Source organism: Pyrus communis, chromosome 5, assembly GCF_041283825.1.
Source record: "Pyrus communis isolate YQ-2024b chromosome 5, ASM4128382v1, whole genome shotgun sequence".
In the NCBI taxonomy this organism is placed as follows: Eukaryota; Viridiplantae; Streptophyta; class Magnoliopsida; order Rosales; family Rosaceae; genus Pyrus; species Pyrus communis.
In genome coordinates, this window is record NC_142569.1 from 19,013,029 (window position 1) to 19,028,455 (window position 15,427).

The window sequence follows — 15,427 nt, forward strand, 5'->3', positions numbered from 1 at the left end:
AACTTTATATGTGAGAAACAAGGAAGATGTTGGTACTTTGATTGTGTTAATCTATGTTGATGACATAGTGTACACAGGGAGTAGTGTAGGATTGATGGAAGAATTCAAGGCTGAGATTATGTGCAAATATGAGATGTCAGATTTAGGTTTACTGCATCATTTTCTTGGAATGGGGGTAACTCAAACTGAAGGGAGTATATTTATACACCATAAAAAGTATGCTTTGACTCTCTTGGATAAATTTGGGCTCAAAGACTGTAATCCCTCTTTTTGTGAGTTCTAGTGAATAGTTTAGTACAAATGACATTAGAGATTATAGTGGGAGAATGATCCCCTTTCATAGAAGAGAGTTTTTAGCTTTGTTCTGACATTGACACGTGTCATGTTGTGATTAGCCTCTGATATCGACACGTGTCGCACTGTGATTGGCTTCTGATACCAACATGTGTCGTGTTGTGATTGGCCTCCTGGTTGGAGGAAAAGTCTTGTGGGTCCTTGATGGTATGCTGTTGACCGGTGCTTAGTAGTTTCGGGATTGGTCAAGTATAGTACAAACAGAATTAACTTTGGAGGGTAAATTGGTAATTTTTCTTAAGAAATAGTGTAGGTTAACTTTGGAGGGTAAATTAGATGTTAAGTTCGCAACCTATACGAAATGTTAAAAGCTTATAAGCGAGAAAATGACGGTATTACATTTTGAAATGTGTCAAGTGACTTAAGTTGACGAAAAATTGGATAAAATAGCTTTGAATATAATAGTAGGGATGAAATGAGCAAATTTTAATGAATTTAGGGACTTCTTTTACCGAAAAAATAATTCAGAGACCTAATTTTTATTAAGGTGATAGTTCAGGAATTAAATCGGCACTTTACCCATTGGCAAAAATACCAAAAAAGTGATTTCCAACAAGTCATACCTTTTTACTTTTCATACACCCTTTATTAAGTTTTGTCATTTGATTTTCTTCAATTGACTCAGTCCGACAAACAAAAAAACAGAGAATGCATAAAAAAGTAAAAAACAGATGGGTGGATATCACATACTTTCCAATAAACAAGTTAAAAGGCAGTATTGGAAAAGTCACTTCAGTCAATCGTCACCAACCGCGTTTTGGAGGTGTAACAGGTTGTGCGAACCCGTTACTTTCGCCTTCCCAACCGTTTCTGCGAAAGAAAACACAGTAAATTCGTCAGAAATCCGAAAAAAATAGAAACGTTTCGAGGAGAATAAGGTAAAAAGAACGGCGATTGGTGTGTGTGTATGCCGACCGTATCGGAGCTTTTCTACAACCGGAGGTCTCGCTACAACCGAGCCGCCACCGATCCAGGGTTCGACTCTCTCCCTCCTCCTCCGACCATTGACCGAAGCCACAACCACAATCAAAGTCGCCGCCACCACAATTCTGACGGCTGCGATCCCCTCCTCCGCCGAACCCCGCCCCATTTCCGGCACCGTTCCTCCCTCCCGGTAATTTCGTAATTTGCAATTCAATTCCAGAATTGATTGAATCGTGTGTTTGGGTTGACGCTTAGCTTGCGTTTGGGTTTAGTTGCAGCAGCGGGCGCCGGTTGGGCTCGAGCAGGGCGGGACCCACCCGGGTTCTGGAAATGGGGTCGCCGGAAGCAGTGGCGGGTTGAGCGGGAACGAGAGGCTTCCCGGGTCTGTTTTGCTCGCCAGGGAAAGGCTGCTGGAGAGGCTGAGAGGGATGCCTCCTTCAGAAACCAGGTCAGTTTCTGCTGCTCTGCAGCTTAATGTTTCCAAATTGCTCATCTTTTGATGAAATTAGCTGGTTTTATTACTTAATTAGCAATTACACTAGCAGTTACAATGGATTAGACGTGTACTCAGGAACTGGGAATTTGGATGCTGGCTTTACATTAGTGCCCGCAGTGGTTTGTGTGTTGAAACTTGTATCGGAGAGTTCAGAGTTCGGATTGGACTTCATAACTATCACCTTGCTGTAAAATTCTACCATAAGACAGATATTCTAAGATTTGTACATCCATTATATGAAAGTAAGAGACTTTCCATAAATTACCATCAATTACGAAATAGGTTTTGGTTTTGGTTGGAGCACACTAATTAGCAACTGTTAGTCATATGCACTGAGCGGTTTGAACTAATAATTGGTGTAACCATCAATGGGTTAATTACCCATGTAGGAATGATAGCAAAATCTTTGTTCGAATTGAAAAACATGCGTCCCTAATATCGACTCTATGGAAATTACCTAATTTACCTTGATTTTATTAGGCGGCATAGAGCATTGCATCTTTATGGTGGTGGGCTACTACATGATGATGACTTGAGTCCCCTTGTAAGGGATTCGGACGCTGAAATCTTGACAGGTCGTCCAGCCAGTGCCTACTCTTCGACTAACTTGGGCTCCCAAATTGAAAGCCTACATCTCTTGCAAGAATCGAACAAGAAGCCTCCAGGTCTTAGTCAGGAGGTCTTTGATTGTTTGAACCCCGAGATTTTCAGTAGCACAGAAATGGGTGTTGAAGGGTTGGAGTTAGGAGCTTCTCAAGATTGTAGTATCTGTTTGGAGAGTTTTATGGATGGCGACAAGCTTATATGCTTACCTTGTGAGCATAGATTCCATGCTGCCTGCTTGAGTCCCTGGGCTCATATTCGAGGGGACTGCCCGTACTGCCGGAAAGTTATAGTTGTAGATAGTCAAACTGCTAAAAGGAATACATAGTTTCCATTGAAGTGTTTTATTGCTTTGCACTGTGTGTTGTAGAAAAAGTTTTGAAACTCGACTGCCAAATTATGGCAATGCTTTCGAACTGGGTGCAGGTGCAATGCGTCATCGTTTTGTTTGGTTTGTATACTGGTGTATGCTTATAATCTGTGTTATGTAACCTTACAGTTTACAGCATGTTTGAAAACTTGTAAAGCTTTCATGACATATGTTGGGGGCTATGGAAATTGTTCAATATAAATATTTTGTTTGCATCGTACTGCTGAAATAATCAAAAAATTTTTGTCTTTGAGGTTCGCGCAAGTGGTGACTGGGTGGAGATTTTTTTGGTCTCTAGTTCACCATGTACGTGGCCGGTCCTTATTGGACGGGTGGTTCACTTTTTAAATAAGAATTACTTTCCAGATTATTTGAGCCCAAAAATCTATGCATTGTAAACAGTATCATCTCTCTGTAAATAATATCATCTCTGTATAAACATGTTATATATGGTAAATAACAACTGCTAGTAAATTTTTTAAAGCAGATGATTGGATGAAATAATGCAATTTCAAGAGATGAACTCAGAAACCTGTTCGTAATATTGGATTAACATAATCATTGTCGATACAGTGAAACAAATTTGGTTTTGTCAGTGATGGATGTTTTAATAAATATGGTCTAGCCAATGATGATTCTTTTTCGGTCTTCTGTGGCAATTTAATCAGAAAGAGTACTTGATTGTTTTACTGTAGTATAAGCTTTAAGAGGTTGCGATGAATGCTTACTTGAGGAACCAGGTCAGTCTTACATGGCTTCCTTCTATGGAGGAAATCAACTGCATAACTTGTTTCGGAATTAAAACGATATTATATGTGCTAAGTCTCATAATGAGATAATAATAATGTAGTTCAAATTCGCTTCAGTGAAGAGGAATACCAACTGAGATGAGAAAAAAGAAGAATAAATTGAAAGCAAGAGGTCAGTTACTGTATAACGTAGATGCAACTCAAGGCGAGTTATGTTATCATCACCTATACCTGCAGCCCAAGGAATTTCCCCTTTAAATGAGCCCTAAGCAAAGCGAACAAACCCCGCCTATTCATTGCACAAATCTCTCCAAACCAACTGATCCAAATCCTATTTCGTTTACCAGTACACCCACCCCAAAACCCTAATCATGGCTCCCCCTATTTGTCTTCTGGGCCCACCCGAGCTCCGCCTTACCCACCCCACCCCAACCCATGAAGAAAACCCTCCTCTGGGTAAATACCAGTCATCTTCCTCAACCCCAACCTTGAATCCATGCCTTGAATTCTTTTTTAAAGCCATCACCACATCCTCGGAACCTAAACGCCCACAGAACCCTGCCCCCAAATACGGTTACACGTATGAGCGACAGAAGGATCTAACAGAATGTGAAGAAGAAGCATGGAACCAAGACCCTCTCACCACTCTGGGACTCATATTTTGCTTCAGAATGGTGGGGAAACCCAACAAAGAAGCCTTTTACAAGTCCTTCTTGTGGGTCCACAAAAACCACCCTCTAGCCCTAGCTCTAAATCTCAACGTTTTTGGGGATTTGGGTTGGTTCAAAGATTTGTTGGAGATTCTCTCTAGGGTTTTGCAGGACTCCATAGTAAAGAAACGGGAGGAGAAACGTATGAAAAGTTGTTGGAACATGAGTTATTGGTCCTTTTGTGACGAAAGCTATGAGGAGGAAGAGAAGGAGGAGATCAATACAATCATAGATGTTCAAATTGCCAGGGCTAAAGCGGCTGTTGATAGGTACCGAGATACCCGGAGTATAGGTTCTTGCACGATCGTGTATCTGATGTGTTTGTTGAAATGTTGGCATCGGATTTAAGGTCTTTGAAGTCTGATGAGATTGAAAAAATCAGCCATGCCTCCAAATTTTGCCCTTCAATTGATTCGTCTTACGACAGAGCAACTCTAATATGTGAAAACATAGCGAAGAGAATGTTTCCACGGGATGATTATGAAGAGTACATAGATCTTGAAGAAGCGCATTACGCTTACAGGGTTCGCGATTGGTTAAGGAAACAAACACTTATCCCCCTGCGCAAGGCATTGTCATTGAACTGCTCACTGGCTGCGAAACAGAACAAGAAGTCATTGTCATTGTTCAAAAACCGCAAGGCGCTGGTTGCTTTAGAAGACTACAGGAATATCGCTGGTTGTCATGATGGTGGAGGCAACAATGAAAGCAAATTGAAATTCAAGAGTCGCATGAATGTTGTGCAAAAGGTTGTACCAAAGAAAGCAATTATCAATATGTGTTTTGGTGATGAGGTAAAGCTTCCTCACCACGTGCTGGCCTCATTGGAGAAGGAATAAGGTGGGGTTACTGAAAATCCAGAGGTTCAGTGGCAGAGATTGGTCAAAGAGTTGGCTAGCAAAGGGAAACTCAGAAATTGTGTTGCAGTGTGTGATGTACCGGAGAGAAGAGAGGGACATTGAAGGAGAAGGTTTGCATTTCAATGGGCTTGTTAATTTCGGATCTTAGCAAAAAACCATGGAAAGGTTCTGTCTTCTCATTCAACAAAGCTCCAATGCTGAACAGGATCGAAGGAGAGGATCTTCAATCCAAATGCGAGTTCATGAGAAGCTTAGAGTTCGTCGAGAAAGTTGATTTCCTCAAGATTCCTAAAAGGATTTTCGTGTTCACATACAAAGATTTCGCGCACGCCATGAATAACAATTGGGTGGAGGATTACAAAAAGGCTTGGGCTAATTACAAAAATAGTGGGTATTGGAGTGTACCAGAGTTGGTGTTTTGGAATTTGAACGGCTCAATTGCCGAGCCAAAGGTGTTCGGTACCCTGGTGAATAATCACAAAGGGGGGATGATTATTACCGGGTTTTCCGACATCCTGCTCAGCCTTTTCTTCAAAGGCGAGTCGGATTCCCGATCATATGCAGGTCAGTTGCATTCAGTCTATGGTATTGATGTACTGCCTGCGATGAAACTTGCTCCAAAGGTGGAGGACGTGATGAATTGGGCCGTTTCAACATAAGAGTTGAAGAACCTGATTGTATTGGATTGATGTAAATCAAGATCAGAATATGTGTAGTAAGTTTTGTGTAATAAAGGATGAATTTTGTTGGAGATTTCTAATTTGGAGAAATTAGATGCGTTTCTTATTTTTCACTATTTCATCTAAGGTAGGAGGCCTTATGGTTAAATATTCAAATAATACCTAAACCGTATTTATTTGGCTATCAAATGATACTCGGTTCTTTAAAGCGAAGTTTCGCTTATGCACAGGAAGCTACGCCCTTGGTTTGGGTGCTTGTAGCGCCACCTTCCATCGCAGTTGCTCCACTAGTATTGGGTTCCTCGGCTTCAAAGTTTCGTTCTGGACGCTTTTCAGGTGGCAACTTTTGGATGATAGGGCTCAGGGATGAAATAGTGCAAAGAACTAAAGGAAAAGGAAAAGGAAATAACTAAAACATCAAATTTCATTCATGCCTTTCCCAAATGGACAAAGGAGGTTTAAATACAACCCTAAAGGCAAGTGCACCAGATTGGAACAGATCACCATATTCTTTACCGTTAGATAATACCAACTCCTACTAGGATAAAACAAAAGCAGTCAACATATTTCTGTATCCTAACATTCCTGCCCCCTAAGAAAGAGCTTGTCCTCAAGCTTTGAAATCAGGGAAACAGTCGAGAATGGCATCAGCATCCTCCCAAGTGGTATCGTGTTCTGGTAAACCCATCCATTTGATCAGCCAGCGTGTAACAGTGTGATTCCCGCGCTTGAAGGGGCCTCGCTACAGAACGAACTCTGGTGTCCAAGCCACTAGGCCTTTGTCAGACATAGGGGGAGGGTGGAGGAAGCCACGACATGAGATCCAAGCTTGGGCTTGAGGAGAGAAACATGGAAAGTAGGATGGATGCGCGATTCTGGAGGCAAGTCCAAGGTGTAGGCCACCTTCCCAACACAAGTGAAGACTTTGTAGGGTCCGTAAAATAGGGGCGCTAACTCGGGGCAATTGGTGTGGTTGACCGAAGACCAGCGATAGGGTTGGAGGTGGAGGAAAACCCAATCACATAGTGAAACATGCAGTCCTGAGCAACTTGCAAAGTCTCATGAAGAAGGTGAAGTAGGGCGTCGCGGGCTCGAAGTGTAGTATCCACGAGGTACACCGGTGAAGAGCCTGGCAAGTATGAAGAGACACATGGTGGAGGGTAGCCATAAACGGCTTCGAAGGGAGTCATTTGAATAGCTGAATGGAAAGTGGTGTTGTACCACCATTCCTCCCATGGCAGCCACTCAACCTAAGATGAGGGTTTGTCGCCCACAAAGTTACGGAGGTAATGCTCTAAGGTCCGATTCAAGACCTCGGTTTGACCGTCTGACTGGGGATGATAGGCAGAGCTACGACAAAGTTAAGAGCCATTGAGCTTGAAAAGGATTCCCATAAATGGCTTATGAAAATAGGGTCACGGTCACTGACAATTGTTGCGGGCATACCGTGGAGACGAAACACCTCAAGTAGAAAGATGTCAGCCACCTTTGCTGCTGAATAAGGGTGTTTTATTGCGATGAAGTGACCATACTTGGAGAGCTAGTCGACCACCACCAATATCATATTGCGACCCTGTGCAGAAGGAAGGCCTTCAATGAAGTCCATTGCAATGTCGGTCCAAACTTGAGATGAGATTGGCAATGGCTGGAGCAACCCTAGGGGCTTAATGGATTCATAGTTAGTGTGCTGACAAGTATCACAGGTGGAGACAAAGTGCTTCACTGCCTTTTTAAGACCCGACCAATTGAAATTTCGGTGAACCCATTTGTAAGTACGAAGAAAGCCCAAGTAGCCACCTGTGAGGGAAGAATAAAATTCCTAGAGGATACTATTGCGCCAGGGAGACGACTCCACTACAAAAATACCATCTCTGTAGTAAAGAAGATCCCTACAGAGAGAAAAATGGGCCTGTCTTGGCTGAAAGTGTTGGAATGCTATAAGAATCGTGGATGCCTCTGTATCGTGGCCATATTCAGCTTGGATGTCTGAGATACTATCAAAGGTGGGTTGGGAGAGACCCATAAGGGCATGTTGCTGAGATAAGGCATATACCGCTGTGTTCAATGACCCCGGTCAATATTCAAGGGTATAGTTATACCCCAACAATTTGAGAAGCCATTTCTGTTAAGTTGGGGAAGTTATCCGCTGGTTGAGAAAACACTTGAAGGTTTGGTGGTCTGTGAAGATTTTGAACGGGTGCCCAAGCAAGTAAGGGCGCCATTTTTGGACCGCATACACAATGGCCATCATTTCTTTATCATAAACAAATAAAGCCTATGTTTCTCGGCCAAGGATTTGCTTAGGAAAACAATGGGATGGTGGTTTTGGGAGAGAACAGCCCCTAAGCCGACGTCTGAAGCATCGCATTCAATGGTGAAAGGCACGATGAAGTCTGGGAGTGCCAAAACTAGTGTGGATGTAAGAGCCTATTTGAGGTCCAAGAATGCCTTATCTGCCATGAAGTTCTACTTAAAATTATCTTTTATCAGAAGATCTGTCAGTGGGCAAGCAAGTATCCCAAAGTTGCGTACAAATTTGAGGTAGTAACCCAAAGGCCTAAGAAGTCGTGTAAGCCCTTAAGGGTACGAGGGTGAGGCCACTCTAAGATACACTGCACTTTCTGAGAATCGACGGTGACCCTTGCAGCCGAGATAAGGTGCCTAAGGTAAACTATGGATGATTAGCCAAAAGAGCATTTCGAAGGCTTGACTTTTAGGTGGTGCATGTGTATGACATCAAACACCGAAACCAGATGGGTGAGGTGCCTCCATGGTCGGGCTAAAGAGTAGGATATCATTGAAAAATACCAACACAAACTACCGTAGGTATTGTTTAAAGATGGCGTTCATGAAGGCCTAAAATGTGGATGGAGCATTGCAGAGGCTGAACTGCATGACCAGAAATTCGAAGTGCCCAGTATGTGTTCGAAAAGTCGTTTTAGGGATATCTGGTTCATACATCCAAATTTGGTGGAAACCCGAACGAAGGTCCAGTTTGGAGAATACTGTGGCACCTCGTAATTCATCAAGTAGCTCATCAATCATCGGGATAGGGAAAAGATACTTGACCATGACCTAGTTAAGGCCGCGGTAATCAACACAAAATCGCCAAATGCCATCATCCTTATGGACCAACAATGCAGAGGATGAGAAAAGACTCGAGCTGGGGCGAATCAAGCTGGCAGCGAACATGTCTTCCACTTGACATTCAAGCTTCGCTTTCTGAGCATGAGCATAACAATAGGGGCGAACGTTGATTGGATGGGTGCCCGATAATAGGGTGATTCGATGGTCTGTTGGTAAAAGAAGTGGAAGACTGGTTGGAGGTGTGAACAGGTCCTGGTAATTGTCCAATAGTTGCTCAATAGGTGGTGAAGTGGGCTATGAGCCCGCCTGAGATAGGGGAGCATGCTGCAATGAGGATATTGAAGGACTCAAGACCCCACGCAGGGACACCAAAGAAGATAAAGATGGGTAAGCAGGTATATCCAGTGATTATAGGCTCACCAAACGGTAGTTCGTGTCGTCAATCTGAAACTCCATAATTTTGTGTTTGAAATGCCAGCCAATGTAGCCCAAGGATTCCAGCCATTCGGCTTCTAGGACCAAATCACATCCTAGAACTAACAAAAGATGTAGATCCGAGGAAAAAACATAATCATGGACCCGAACCGAGACATTGCGGGCAACTCCTTTAGTGTAATAGAGGCGACCGTTAGCTACCACATGGGCTCCACCACAAAAGGATCAATGTCGAGGCCAAGACTGTCGACGATGGCAGGATTGAGGAAATTAAGGCCGGCTTTTGAGTCCACAAAAACTCGAATAAAACAAGTGTCAATAGATCCCAGCAAGCGCATAGCCTTACCCTGAGTGCGTTTGGGAGAAACTAGTGCATTGAGGGGAATGGGGATGGGTTCCTCTAGGTGGGGTGCATCAGGCACTGGGGGATGATTGTCTGTCTCTATTTCGGAAGCCACCTCAGAGATGGCTGTGGCATCGAGAAAGAGCAGATGAAGGGTTGCACAGGTATGACCCGGAAAGTACTTGTTGGGATAATAGAGGCATTAGCCGCGGGTGTGACGCTCTCGAACCTTCGCGGGGGAGAGGCGCAATGGTAGCCAAGCCGTAGGTAACGGAGATGGTGAAGGTGGGGTTGAGGTAGGTGCGGAGGCGGTGGAGGGGGACCGGTTGGAAAATGGGCAGAAGGGGCCCCAACGAAGTTGGTGTTTGTTGTCATAGATGCGAGCTAGTTCAATGACCAGGGCCAAAGAACTAGGAGCTTAGGCCAAAACATCATCCTAGAGGTCCATTTTAAGCCCCCCCCAAGGAAGACCCCTTGGAGTTGGGAATCAAACCAACCTTGGGCTCTACAGGACAATTTGATGAAATCATTGATATATGTGTCTAATGGGCTTTTCTGGGAAACATGGGAGAATGACATATTGAAGTCCAATTGGTCGCCCGACCCAAACTGTTGGAGCAAGGATTCCGTGAAAGTGGACTAAAGCCCAGACCCAATATGCACCTTGTACCATTTCAACCACAGGGCAGCAGCACTCAAGAAATGGATCCCAGTTATTGTGACCCTGTCGATGGCGGCAACCCAGTGATATTTGAGATACTCTTCCGCTAGTGCCAACCAACTGTATGGGTCATCCTCGGAGAAACGGGAGAGTTTGGTTTTCATATGTTTTGGGCTAGGGGAGGGAGGTGGTGCCCTTGTAAAAAAAGATGGTGGTGGGGAGGATGAAATGAAGAGGAGGGTAGGTGGGTCCGAAGGGTGGTGGTAGCAGTCGAGTAGAGGGGAGAGGCGGGCGGGTAACCGGTGATTGGGTTGGGTGTATAGGGGAAGGAAAAAGACGGGAAGTAAGGGGAGCCCCATGTTGAAGGAGGGCCGGTGAAGGAGGGCTGAGAGGGTTGGGGAAGTAGGGTGGAGGTTGAACTCAAGGGGATATGAAGAGAGCTAATCGGAATATGGGGGATAGTGGTGGGTACTGGCGGGGGTTGCCTGGAGGCACGGATCTCTTCCATCAAATAACTCTGTATGAGACTGATATTAGCCAAAAAAAGCTTGAATATCTGTCAGATTCGACTGAAACGACTCTTGGCGAGTGGCGAGTAAAGACACCGAGTCATGAAACCCATTGAGCTGCTCCAAAATTTGGTGTTGTTGATACTTGAGTTACAAATCAGCCTCCGTCACATCGGCTGCGACCATAGAGGCCTTGCTCTTACCCATGGACAGCAGCAACATGGCGCTGATACCAGATGATAGGGCTCAGGGATGAAATAGTGCAAAGAACCAAAGGAAAAGGAAAAGGAAATAACTAAAACATCAGATTTCATTCATGCCTTTCCCGAATGGAGAAATGAGTTTTAAATACAACCTTAAAGGCAAGTGCACCAAATTGGAACACATCACCATATTCTTTACCGTTGGATAACACCAACTCCTACTAGGATAAAACAAAAGCATTCATAAAGGATAGCTGCCACATATTTCTATATCCTAACACCTTATGGCCTTCATAATGAAGGTTGGGGTTATGAGAGAAATTGAGCGATTTTGGCGAACTTGCCGGTGGCTGGCCCCAAATCCTTTAGTTTTTGCAGAAGGCAGAAAAAAAGAGGATTTAATCCGACGTTTTCACTTAAATTGCCCCCTAATTGCTCTCCACAGAGTTCATTCGTTCACATCTCCCATCTCTCCTCCAACACTATTCAATACGTAACACCCAAAACTCCTTATGGATTCCTCTTCAATACACCAACAACCATAACTCCTCATCTAGTCACCGTTAATACCCTACCTATGAAGACCATTCAAGTCCTATTTCATACTTCCACCCCCCCAAGAGTACGTAAAAGAGCTCACAAGCCCGACAAGGATGTTTAGGGTTAAATCTCCCTTCTTATATATTAACTACTAGTTCTTATGTACATTTTGCGCACTTTTTGAAGTATATTGTAATGTCAAGCTTTAGTAACTGACTCAAGTGTTACTCAAGTGTTATTGGCATCAATGTTCATAAACTATCACAAATATTCATAAACATTCATCATCTGTCATAGCTTTTGTAGGCCAATTCCCAACACTGGTGTTATACTGAGTTTAGAAACACAACCACGGTACAAGATAATTGTACCCCTATCTCTAGGGGACAAAAACACCCCCAGTGATGAAAAAAAAAAAATTAAAGGTATAAGATAATTGTACCCCTCTCTAGTAGACAAAAAAACCCCCACGAAAAGGTATAAGATAATTGTACCTCTCTCTCTAGTAGACAAAAACACCCCCAACGAAGGAAAAAGAATTAAAGGTATATTATAACTGTCCCCCTCCCTCTAGCAGACAAAAACACCCCCAATAAAGGAAAAAAAAAAAATAAAGATATAATATAATTGTACTCTCTAGTGGACAAAAACACCACCAGTGAAGAAAAAAAAAACATTAAAGGTATAATATCTCAAACTGTCCCTTATGTTTTATTGTTGTGTGATGATAGGAGCATATTTAGGCGACTTACTTAGCTTGTTTTCGTGCATCTATGTTGTTAATTCATAGTTGTTTTAGTAGTTTAAGCCATTTTCGTGTGTTTTTAGGTTCATATGGCTAAGGAAGCAAAAAGATGCATTTTGGAGCATTTTGGAGCAAAATTGGGCTTGGAATGGATAGCATATGCTTGGAGCCAAAGTGTTGGACGAATTTGAAAGCCTTGTATGCACTTTGGACATAAAACAAAGGGCCTAGCCCAATCAAACAATCCTTTGAGCCATGCAAAACCTCTAGCCCAATCAACAACCCTTAGCCACATGCATTTCCACCTTCCTACTTCATCATTTCATCATTGCACCACCATTCACACACACATGCACTTACTCTTTCATCATTGCACCACCATTCACACACACATGCACTTACTCTTTCATCATTGCACCACCAATTCAACACATGCATTTCCACCTTCCTACTTCATCATTTCATCATTGCACCACCATTCACACACACATGCACTTACTCTTTCATCATTGCACCACCATTCACACACACATGCACTTACTCTTTCATCATTGCATCACAAATTCAACACATGCATTCACACACCAACAACCTAGCTCTTTTTCCATCATTATTTCATCCACATGCACTCTCAATCATAACAACCACATTCACTCTTAAACAATCACCCACATATTCTCCCATTCCCCCTATAAAAACCCATGCATTCATACACAAAAATCACATCTCATTTTCATACACAAGACACCACAAACACATCCAATCTTCCCCTTTGCCGCAAGCTCCCATTCCATTTCTACACAATCTCTTCTCGGCTTCATTCCATTCCATACACTCTCCCATTTGCAGAAACCATTCAACCTTAGCCGCTCCACCTTCATTTACAACACACTTGGAGCACCAACACCAAAGGCAACTCTTAAGGGATTTCAACATCAGTTTTGCTTCAAGGGTTCTTTCTTCTTAATCCTATGTTCACTCATGTTATATATTTTTATGTCAAACCTTTTGTAAACATGAAGTGTAACTAATCTCTCTCTAGGGATTCGATGTAGCCTTGCAAGATTGCCATGTAGTTAATTCAGAATTCTCATTTAATTTATCTATTTCTTGTTTCATTCTCCGATTTAATTGTGACTTAGTGTGTTGATTTTAATGCTTGATCATCATTTGAATTAACCATAGGTTGTTTAGCCAAGATTAAAGCACACATCATGCATAATCTTGGTGGATATGTGAATGAATGAAGGGAATGTTTTGCAAACATCCTGCTGAGTGTTCCCTTTGGTTTTGTGAAAGTTTCTTGTGCACTACATATTCTTGATTAGGAACCAAAGTTGCACATCACAATTAGGCTCATGATTAGAGACATTTGATCAAATCCACACATCATATGGTTGATCATATCTAAGTGAAACAAACTCAAGAAATAGGTAGATGACTGAGTATAAACTGATTTAACAAACATGGCCTTGGGTTAGCAATGGTAAAATCGAATCCCTAGCTTCATCTCCATTGGTACTATCTCATTTTATTAGTTCTTGATTCATTTATTTGTGTTTACTTCATTTCCTTATGCTTTCAAGTTACAACAACAAATCTGCCTACATTGATTAGTTTTATTTCTCTAGTAAAAAGTTCTTGCAAAACAAGTGATTATATAGGTCCAATTAGTCCCTGTGGATTCGACACCCTTACTTGTGCCATTATACTAAACATATTCTAGCACGAAGAAGGAAAACCTCAATCAAAATGGCGCCGTTGCCGGGGACTGATTTCAGTCCCTTATAATTGCTTGTTTTGATATTAAACCTTGTTCTTTTCATTTTAAGTAGATTTCTGATTTTTATTCAAACTTGTTTTATCTTGTTTCAGGTAGTATATGTCAAATAGACTTGCTGAATTAGGCCAAAGAATTGAACGGTTAAAGGGCAACACTTTGGAAAGCTTTGTGCCAACAAGTTCCTCCATTGTCCGTGAAGAAGAGGAAGGGAAACCGTCTAGTCCAACAAGTGAATGATCTGAGCACTTTAATTGGGAAAGAGAAGAAGAGATGGCGGGCAACCAAGATGATCTTCGAGCTTTGGAGGATTTTGCTCAACCAATCATACCAAATTCACCTTCATGCATCTTGCTGCCCACAGAAGCTAGAAACTATGATCTTAAATCTTCACATTTCCATATGTTTCCTTCTTTTTATGGCTTACCTAATGAAGATCCTTTAGCTCATATTAAAGAATTTTACAATGTTGTGAGTGGTTTACCTTTACAGGGAGTAAGTGAAGCAAATCTGAGGATGAGAGTGTTCCCTTACACCTTGAAAGATAGGGCCAAGGGTTGGTTGATGACTCTAGTACCTGGTTCACTCACCACATGGGATGCCGTGGCTAAGAAGTTTTTGGAAAAGTTCTTTTCCACTCAAAAGACAGCCACATTAAGGGGACAAATCTTCAACTTCAAACAAGATGATGGAGAACCTTTCAATGAGTGTTGGGAGCGCTTTAAAGGCCTTTTGTTGCAATGTCCACACCATGGGTTACCTCTTCACTTACAAATGCAAATTTTCTATGATGGACTAACCCAAACATGTCAATCAACTGTTGATAATGCAGCAGGTGGAGCTTTGAAGAAAAAGAATGCTCAAGAGTCATATAACATTTATGAGATGTTGGGATCTAATGCTCAACACAAAGATGTAAGGGGTAAGAGAGTTGGAGTATATGAAACAAGCTCTAATCATGATCTTTCTTTGCAGGTAGCTAACCTAGAAAAGAAGCTTGAATCTGTGCTCAACATGGTGCCAAAAGCAAGTGAAGTGTGTGCCATTTGCAACATACCAAGCCACCTTACTCATCAATGTCCATCTAGGGAGGCTTACCCCGAGTATGTCCAAGAGCAAGTGAACCTCATGAATTCTTACAATCAAAGGCCAAGGAATGATGTGTATTCCAATACATATAACCCAAGTTGGAGAGATCATCCCAATCTTTCGTGGAAGAACAACAATCAATTCCAAAACTTCCAACCAAAACCTACTCTTGAGGATACGGTTAAATTGTTAGCCCAAAATACCTTGCAATTCCAACAAACCACCAATAGCACTCTCCAACAACATTCGGCGGCTCTAACCAAAATGGAGACACAATTGGGGCAGATTG

At 42.4% G+C, this 15,427-nt stretch overlaps 2 protein-coding genes and 1 non-coding gene across 4 annotated transcripts; 2 read left to right on the top strand and 1 right to left on the bottom strand.

Annotated features, from left to right (window-relative positions):
- The first annotated feature begins 1,096 nt into the window (after nt 1–1,096).
- On the top strand, nt 1,097–2,967 carry LOC137726334 (putative E3 ubiquitin-protein ligase RHY1A). Of its 2 annotated transcripts, none has more exons than XM_068465249.2 (3): nt 1,097–1,468; nt 1,551–1,726; nt 2,255–2,967. In XM_068465249.2, exons 1-3 carry the CDS (start codon nt 1,262–1,264, stop codon nt 2,703–2,705), a joined length of 834 nt encoding a protein of 277 aa, XP_068321350.2. In that variant the 5' UTR covers nt 1,097–1,261; the 3' UTR covers nt 2,706–2,967. The 2 variants fall into 2 exon arrangements, with proteins under 2 accessions (XP_068321350.2, XP_068321351.2); XM_068465250.2 differs by having other exon boundaries at nt 1,116–1,468; nt 1,557–1,726.
- A 900-nt stretch (nt 2,968–3,867) lies between these two features.
- LOC148696937 (uncharacterized) lies at nt 3,868–5,045 on the top strand. The gene is made up of 2 exons (XM_088693404.1): nt 3,868–4,475; nt 4,556–5,045. Exons 1-2 carry the CDS (start codon nt 3,868–3,870, stop codon nt 5,043–5,045), a joined length of 1,098 nt encoding a protein of 365 aa, XP_088549530.1.
- Nucleotides 5,046–14,696: 9,651 nt separating this feature from the next.
- LOC148696938 (small nucleolar RNA R71) lies at nt 14,697–14,807 on the bottom strand. The gene has a single exon (XR_015963242.1). It is a non-coding gene; the product is annotated as a small nucleolar RNA R71 (small nucleolar RNA).
- Between the last annotated feature and the right edge of the window lie 620 nt (nt 14,808–15,427).

What these genes read in the sequence shown, in the direction of transcription:
- LOC137726334 (XM_068465249.2), top strand. Translation starts at nt 1,262, where the DNA reads ATGCCGACCGTATCGGAGCTTTTCTACAACCGGAGGTCTCGCTACAAC. An exon ending in GGCACCGTTCCTCCCTCCCG is followed by an intron (nt 1,469 to 1,550) that starts GTAATTTCGTAA and finishes GTTTGGGTTTAG; the next exon opens with TTGCAGCAGCGGGCGCCGGT. An exon ending in ATGCCTCCTTCAGAAACCAG is followed by an intron (nt 1,727 to 2,254) that starts GTCAGTTTCTGC and finishes TGATTTTATTAG; the next exon opens with GCGGCATAGAGCATTGCATC.
- LOC148696937 (XM_088693404.1), top strand. Translation starts at nt 3,868, where the DNA reads ATGGCTCCCCCTATTTGTCTTCTGGGCCCACCCGAGCTCCGCCTTACC. An exon ending in GCTAAAGCGGCTGTTGATAG is followed by an intron (nt 4,476 to 4,555) that starts GTACCGAGATAC and finishes ATCGGATTTAAG; the next exon opens with GTCTTTGAAGTCTGATGAGA.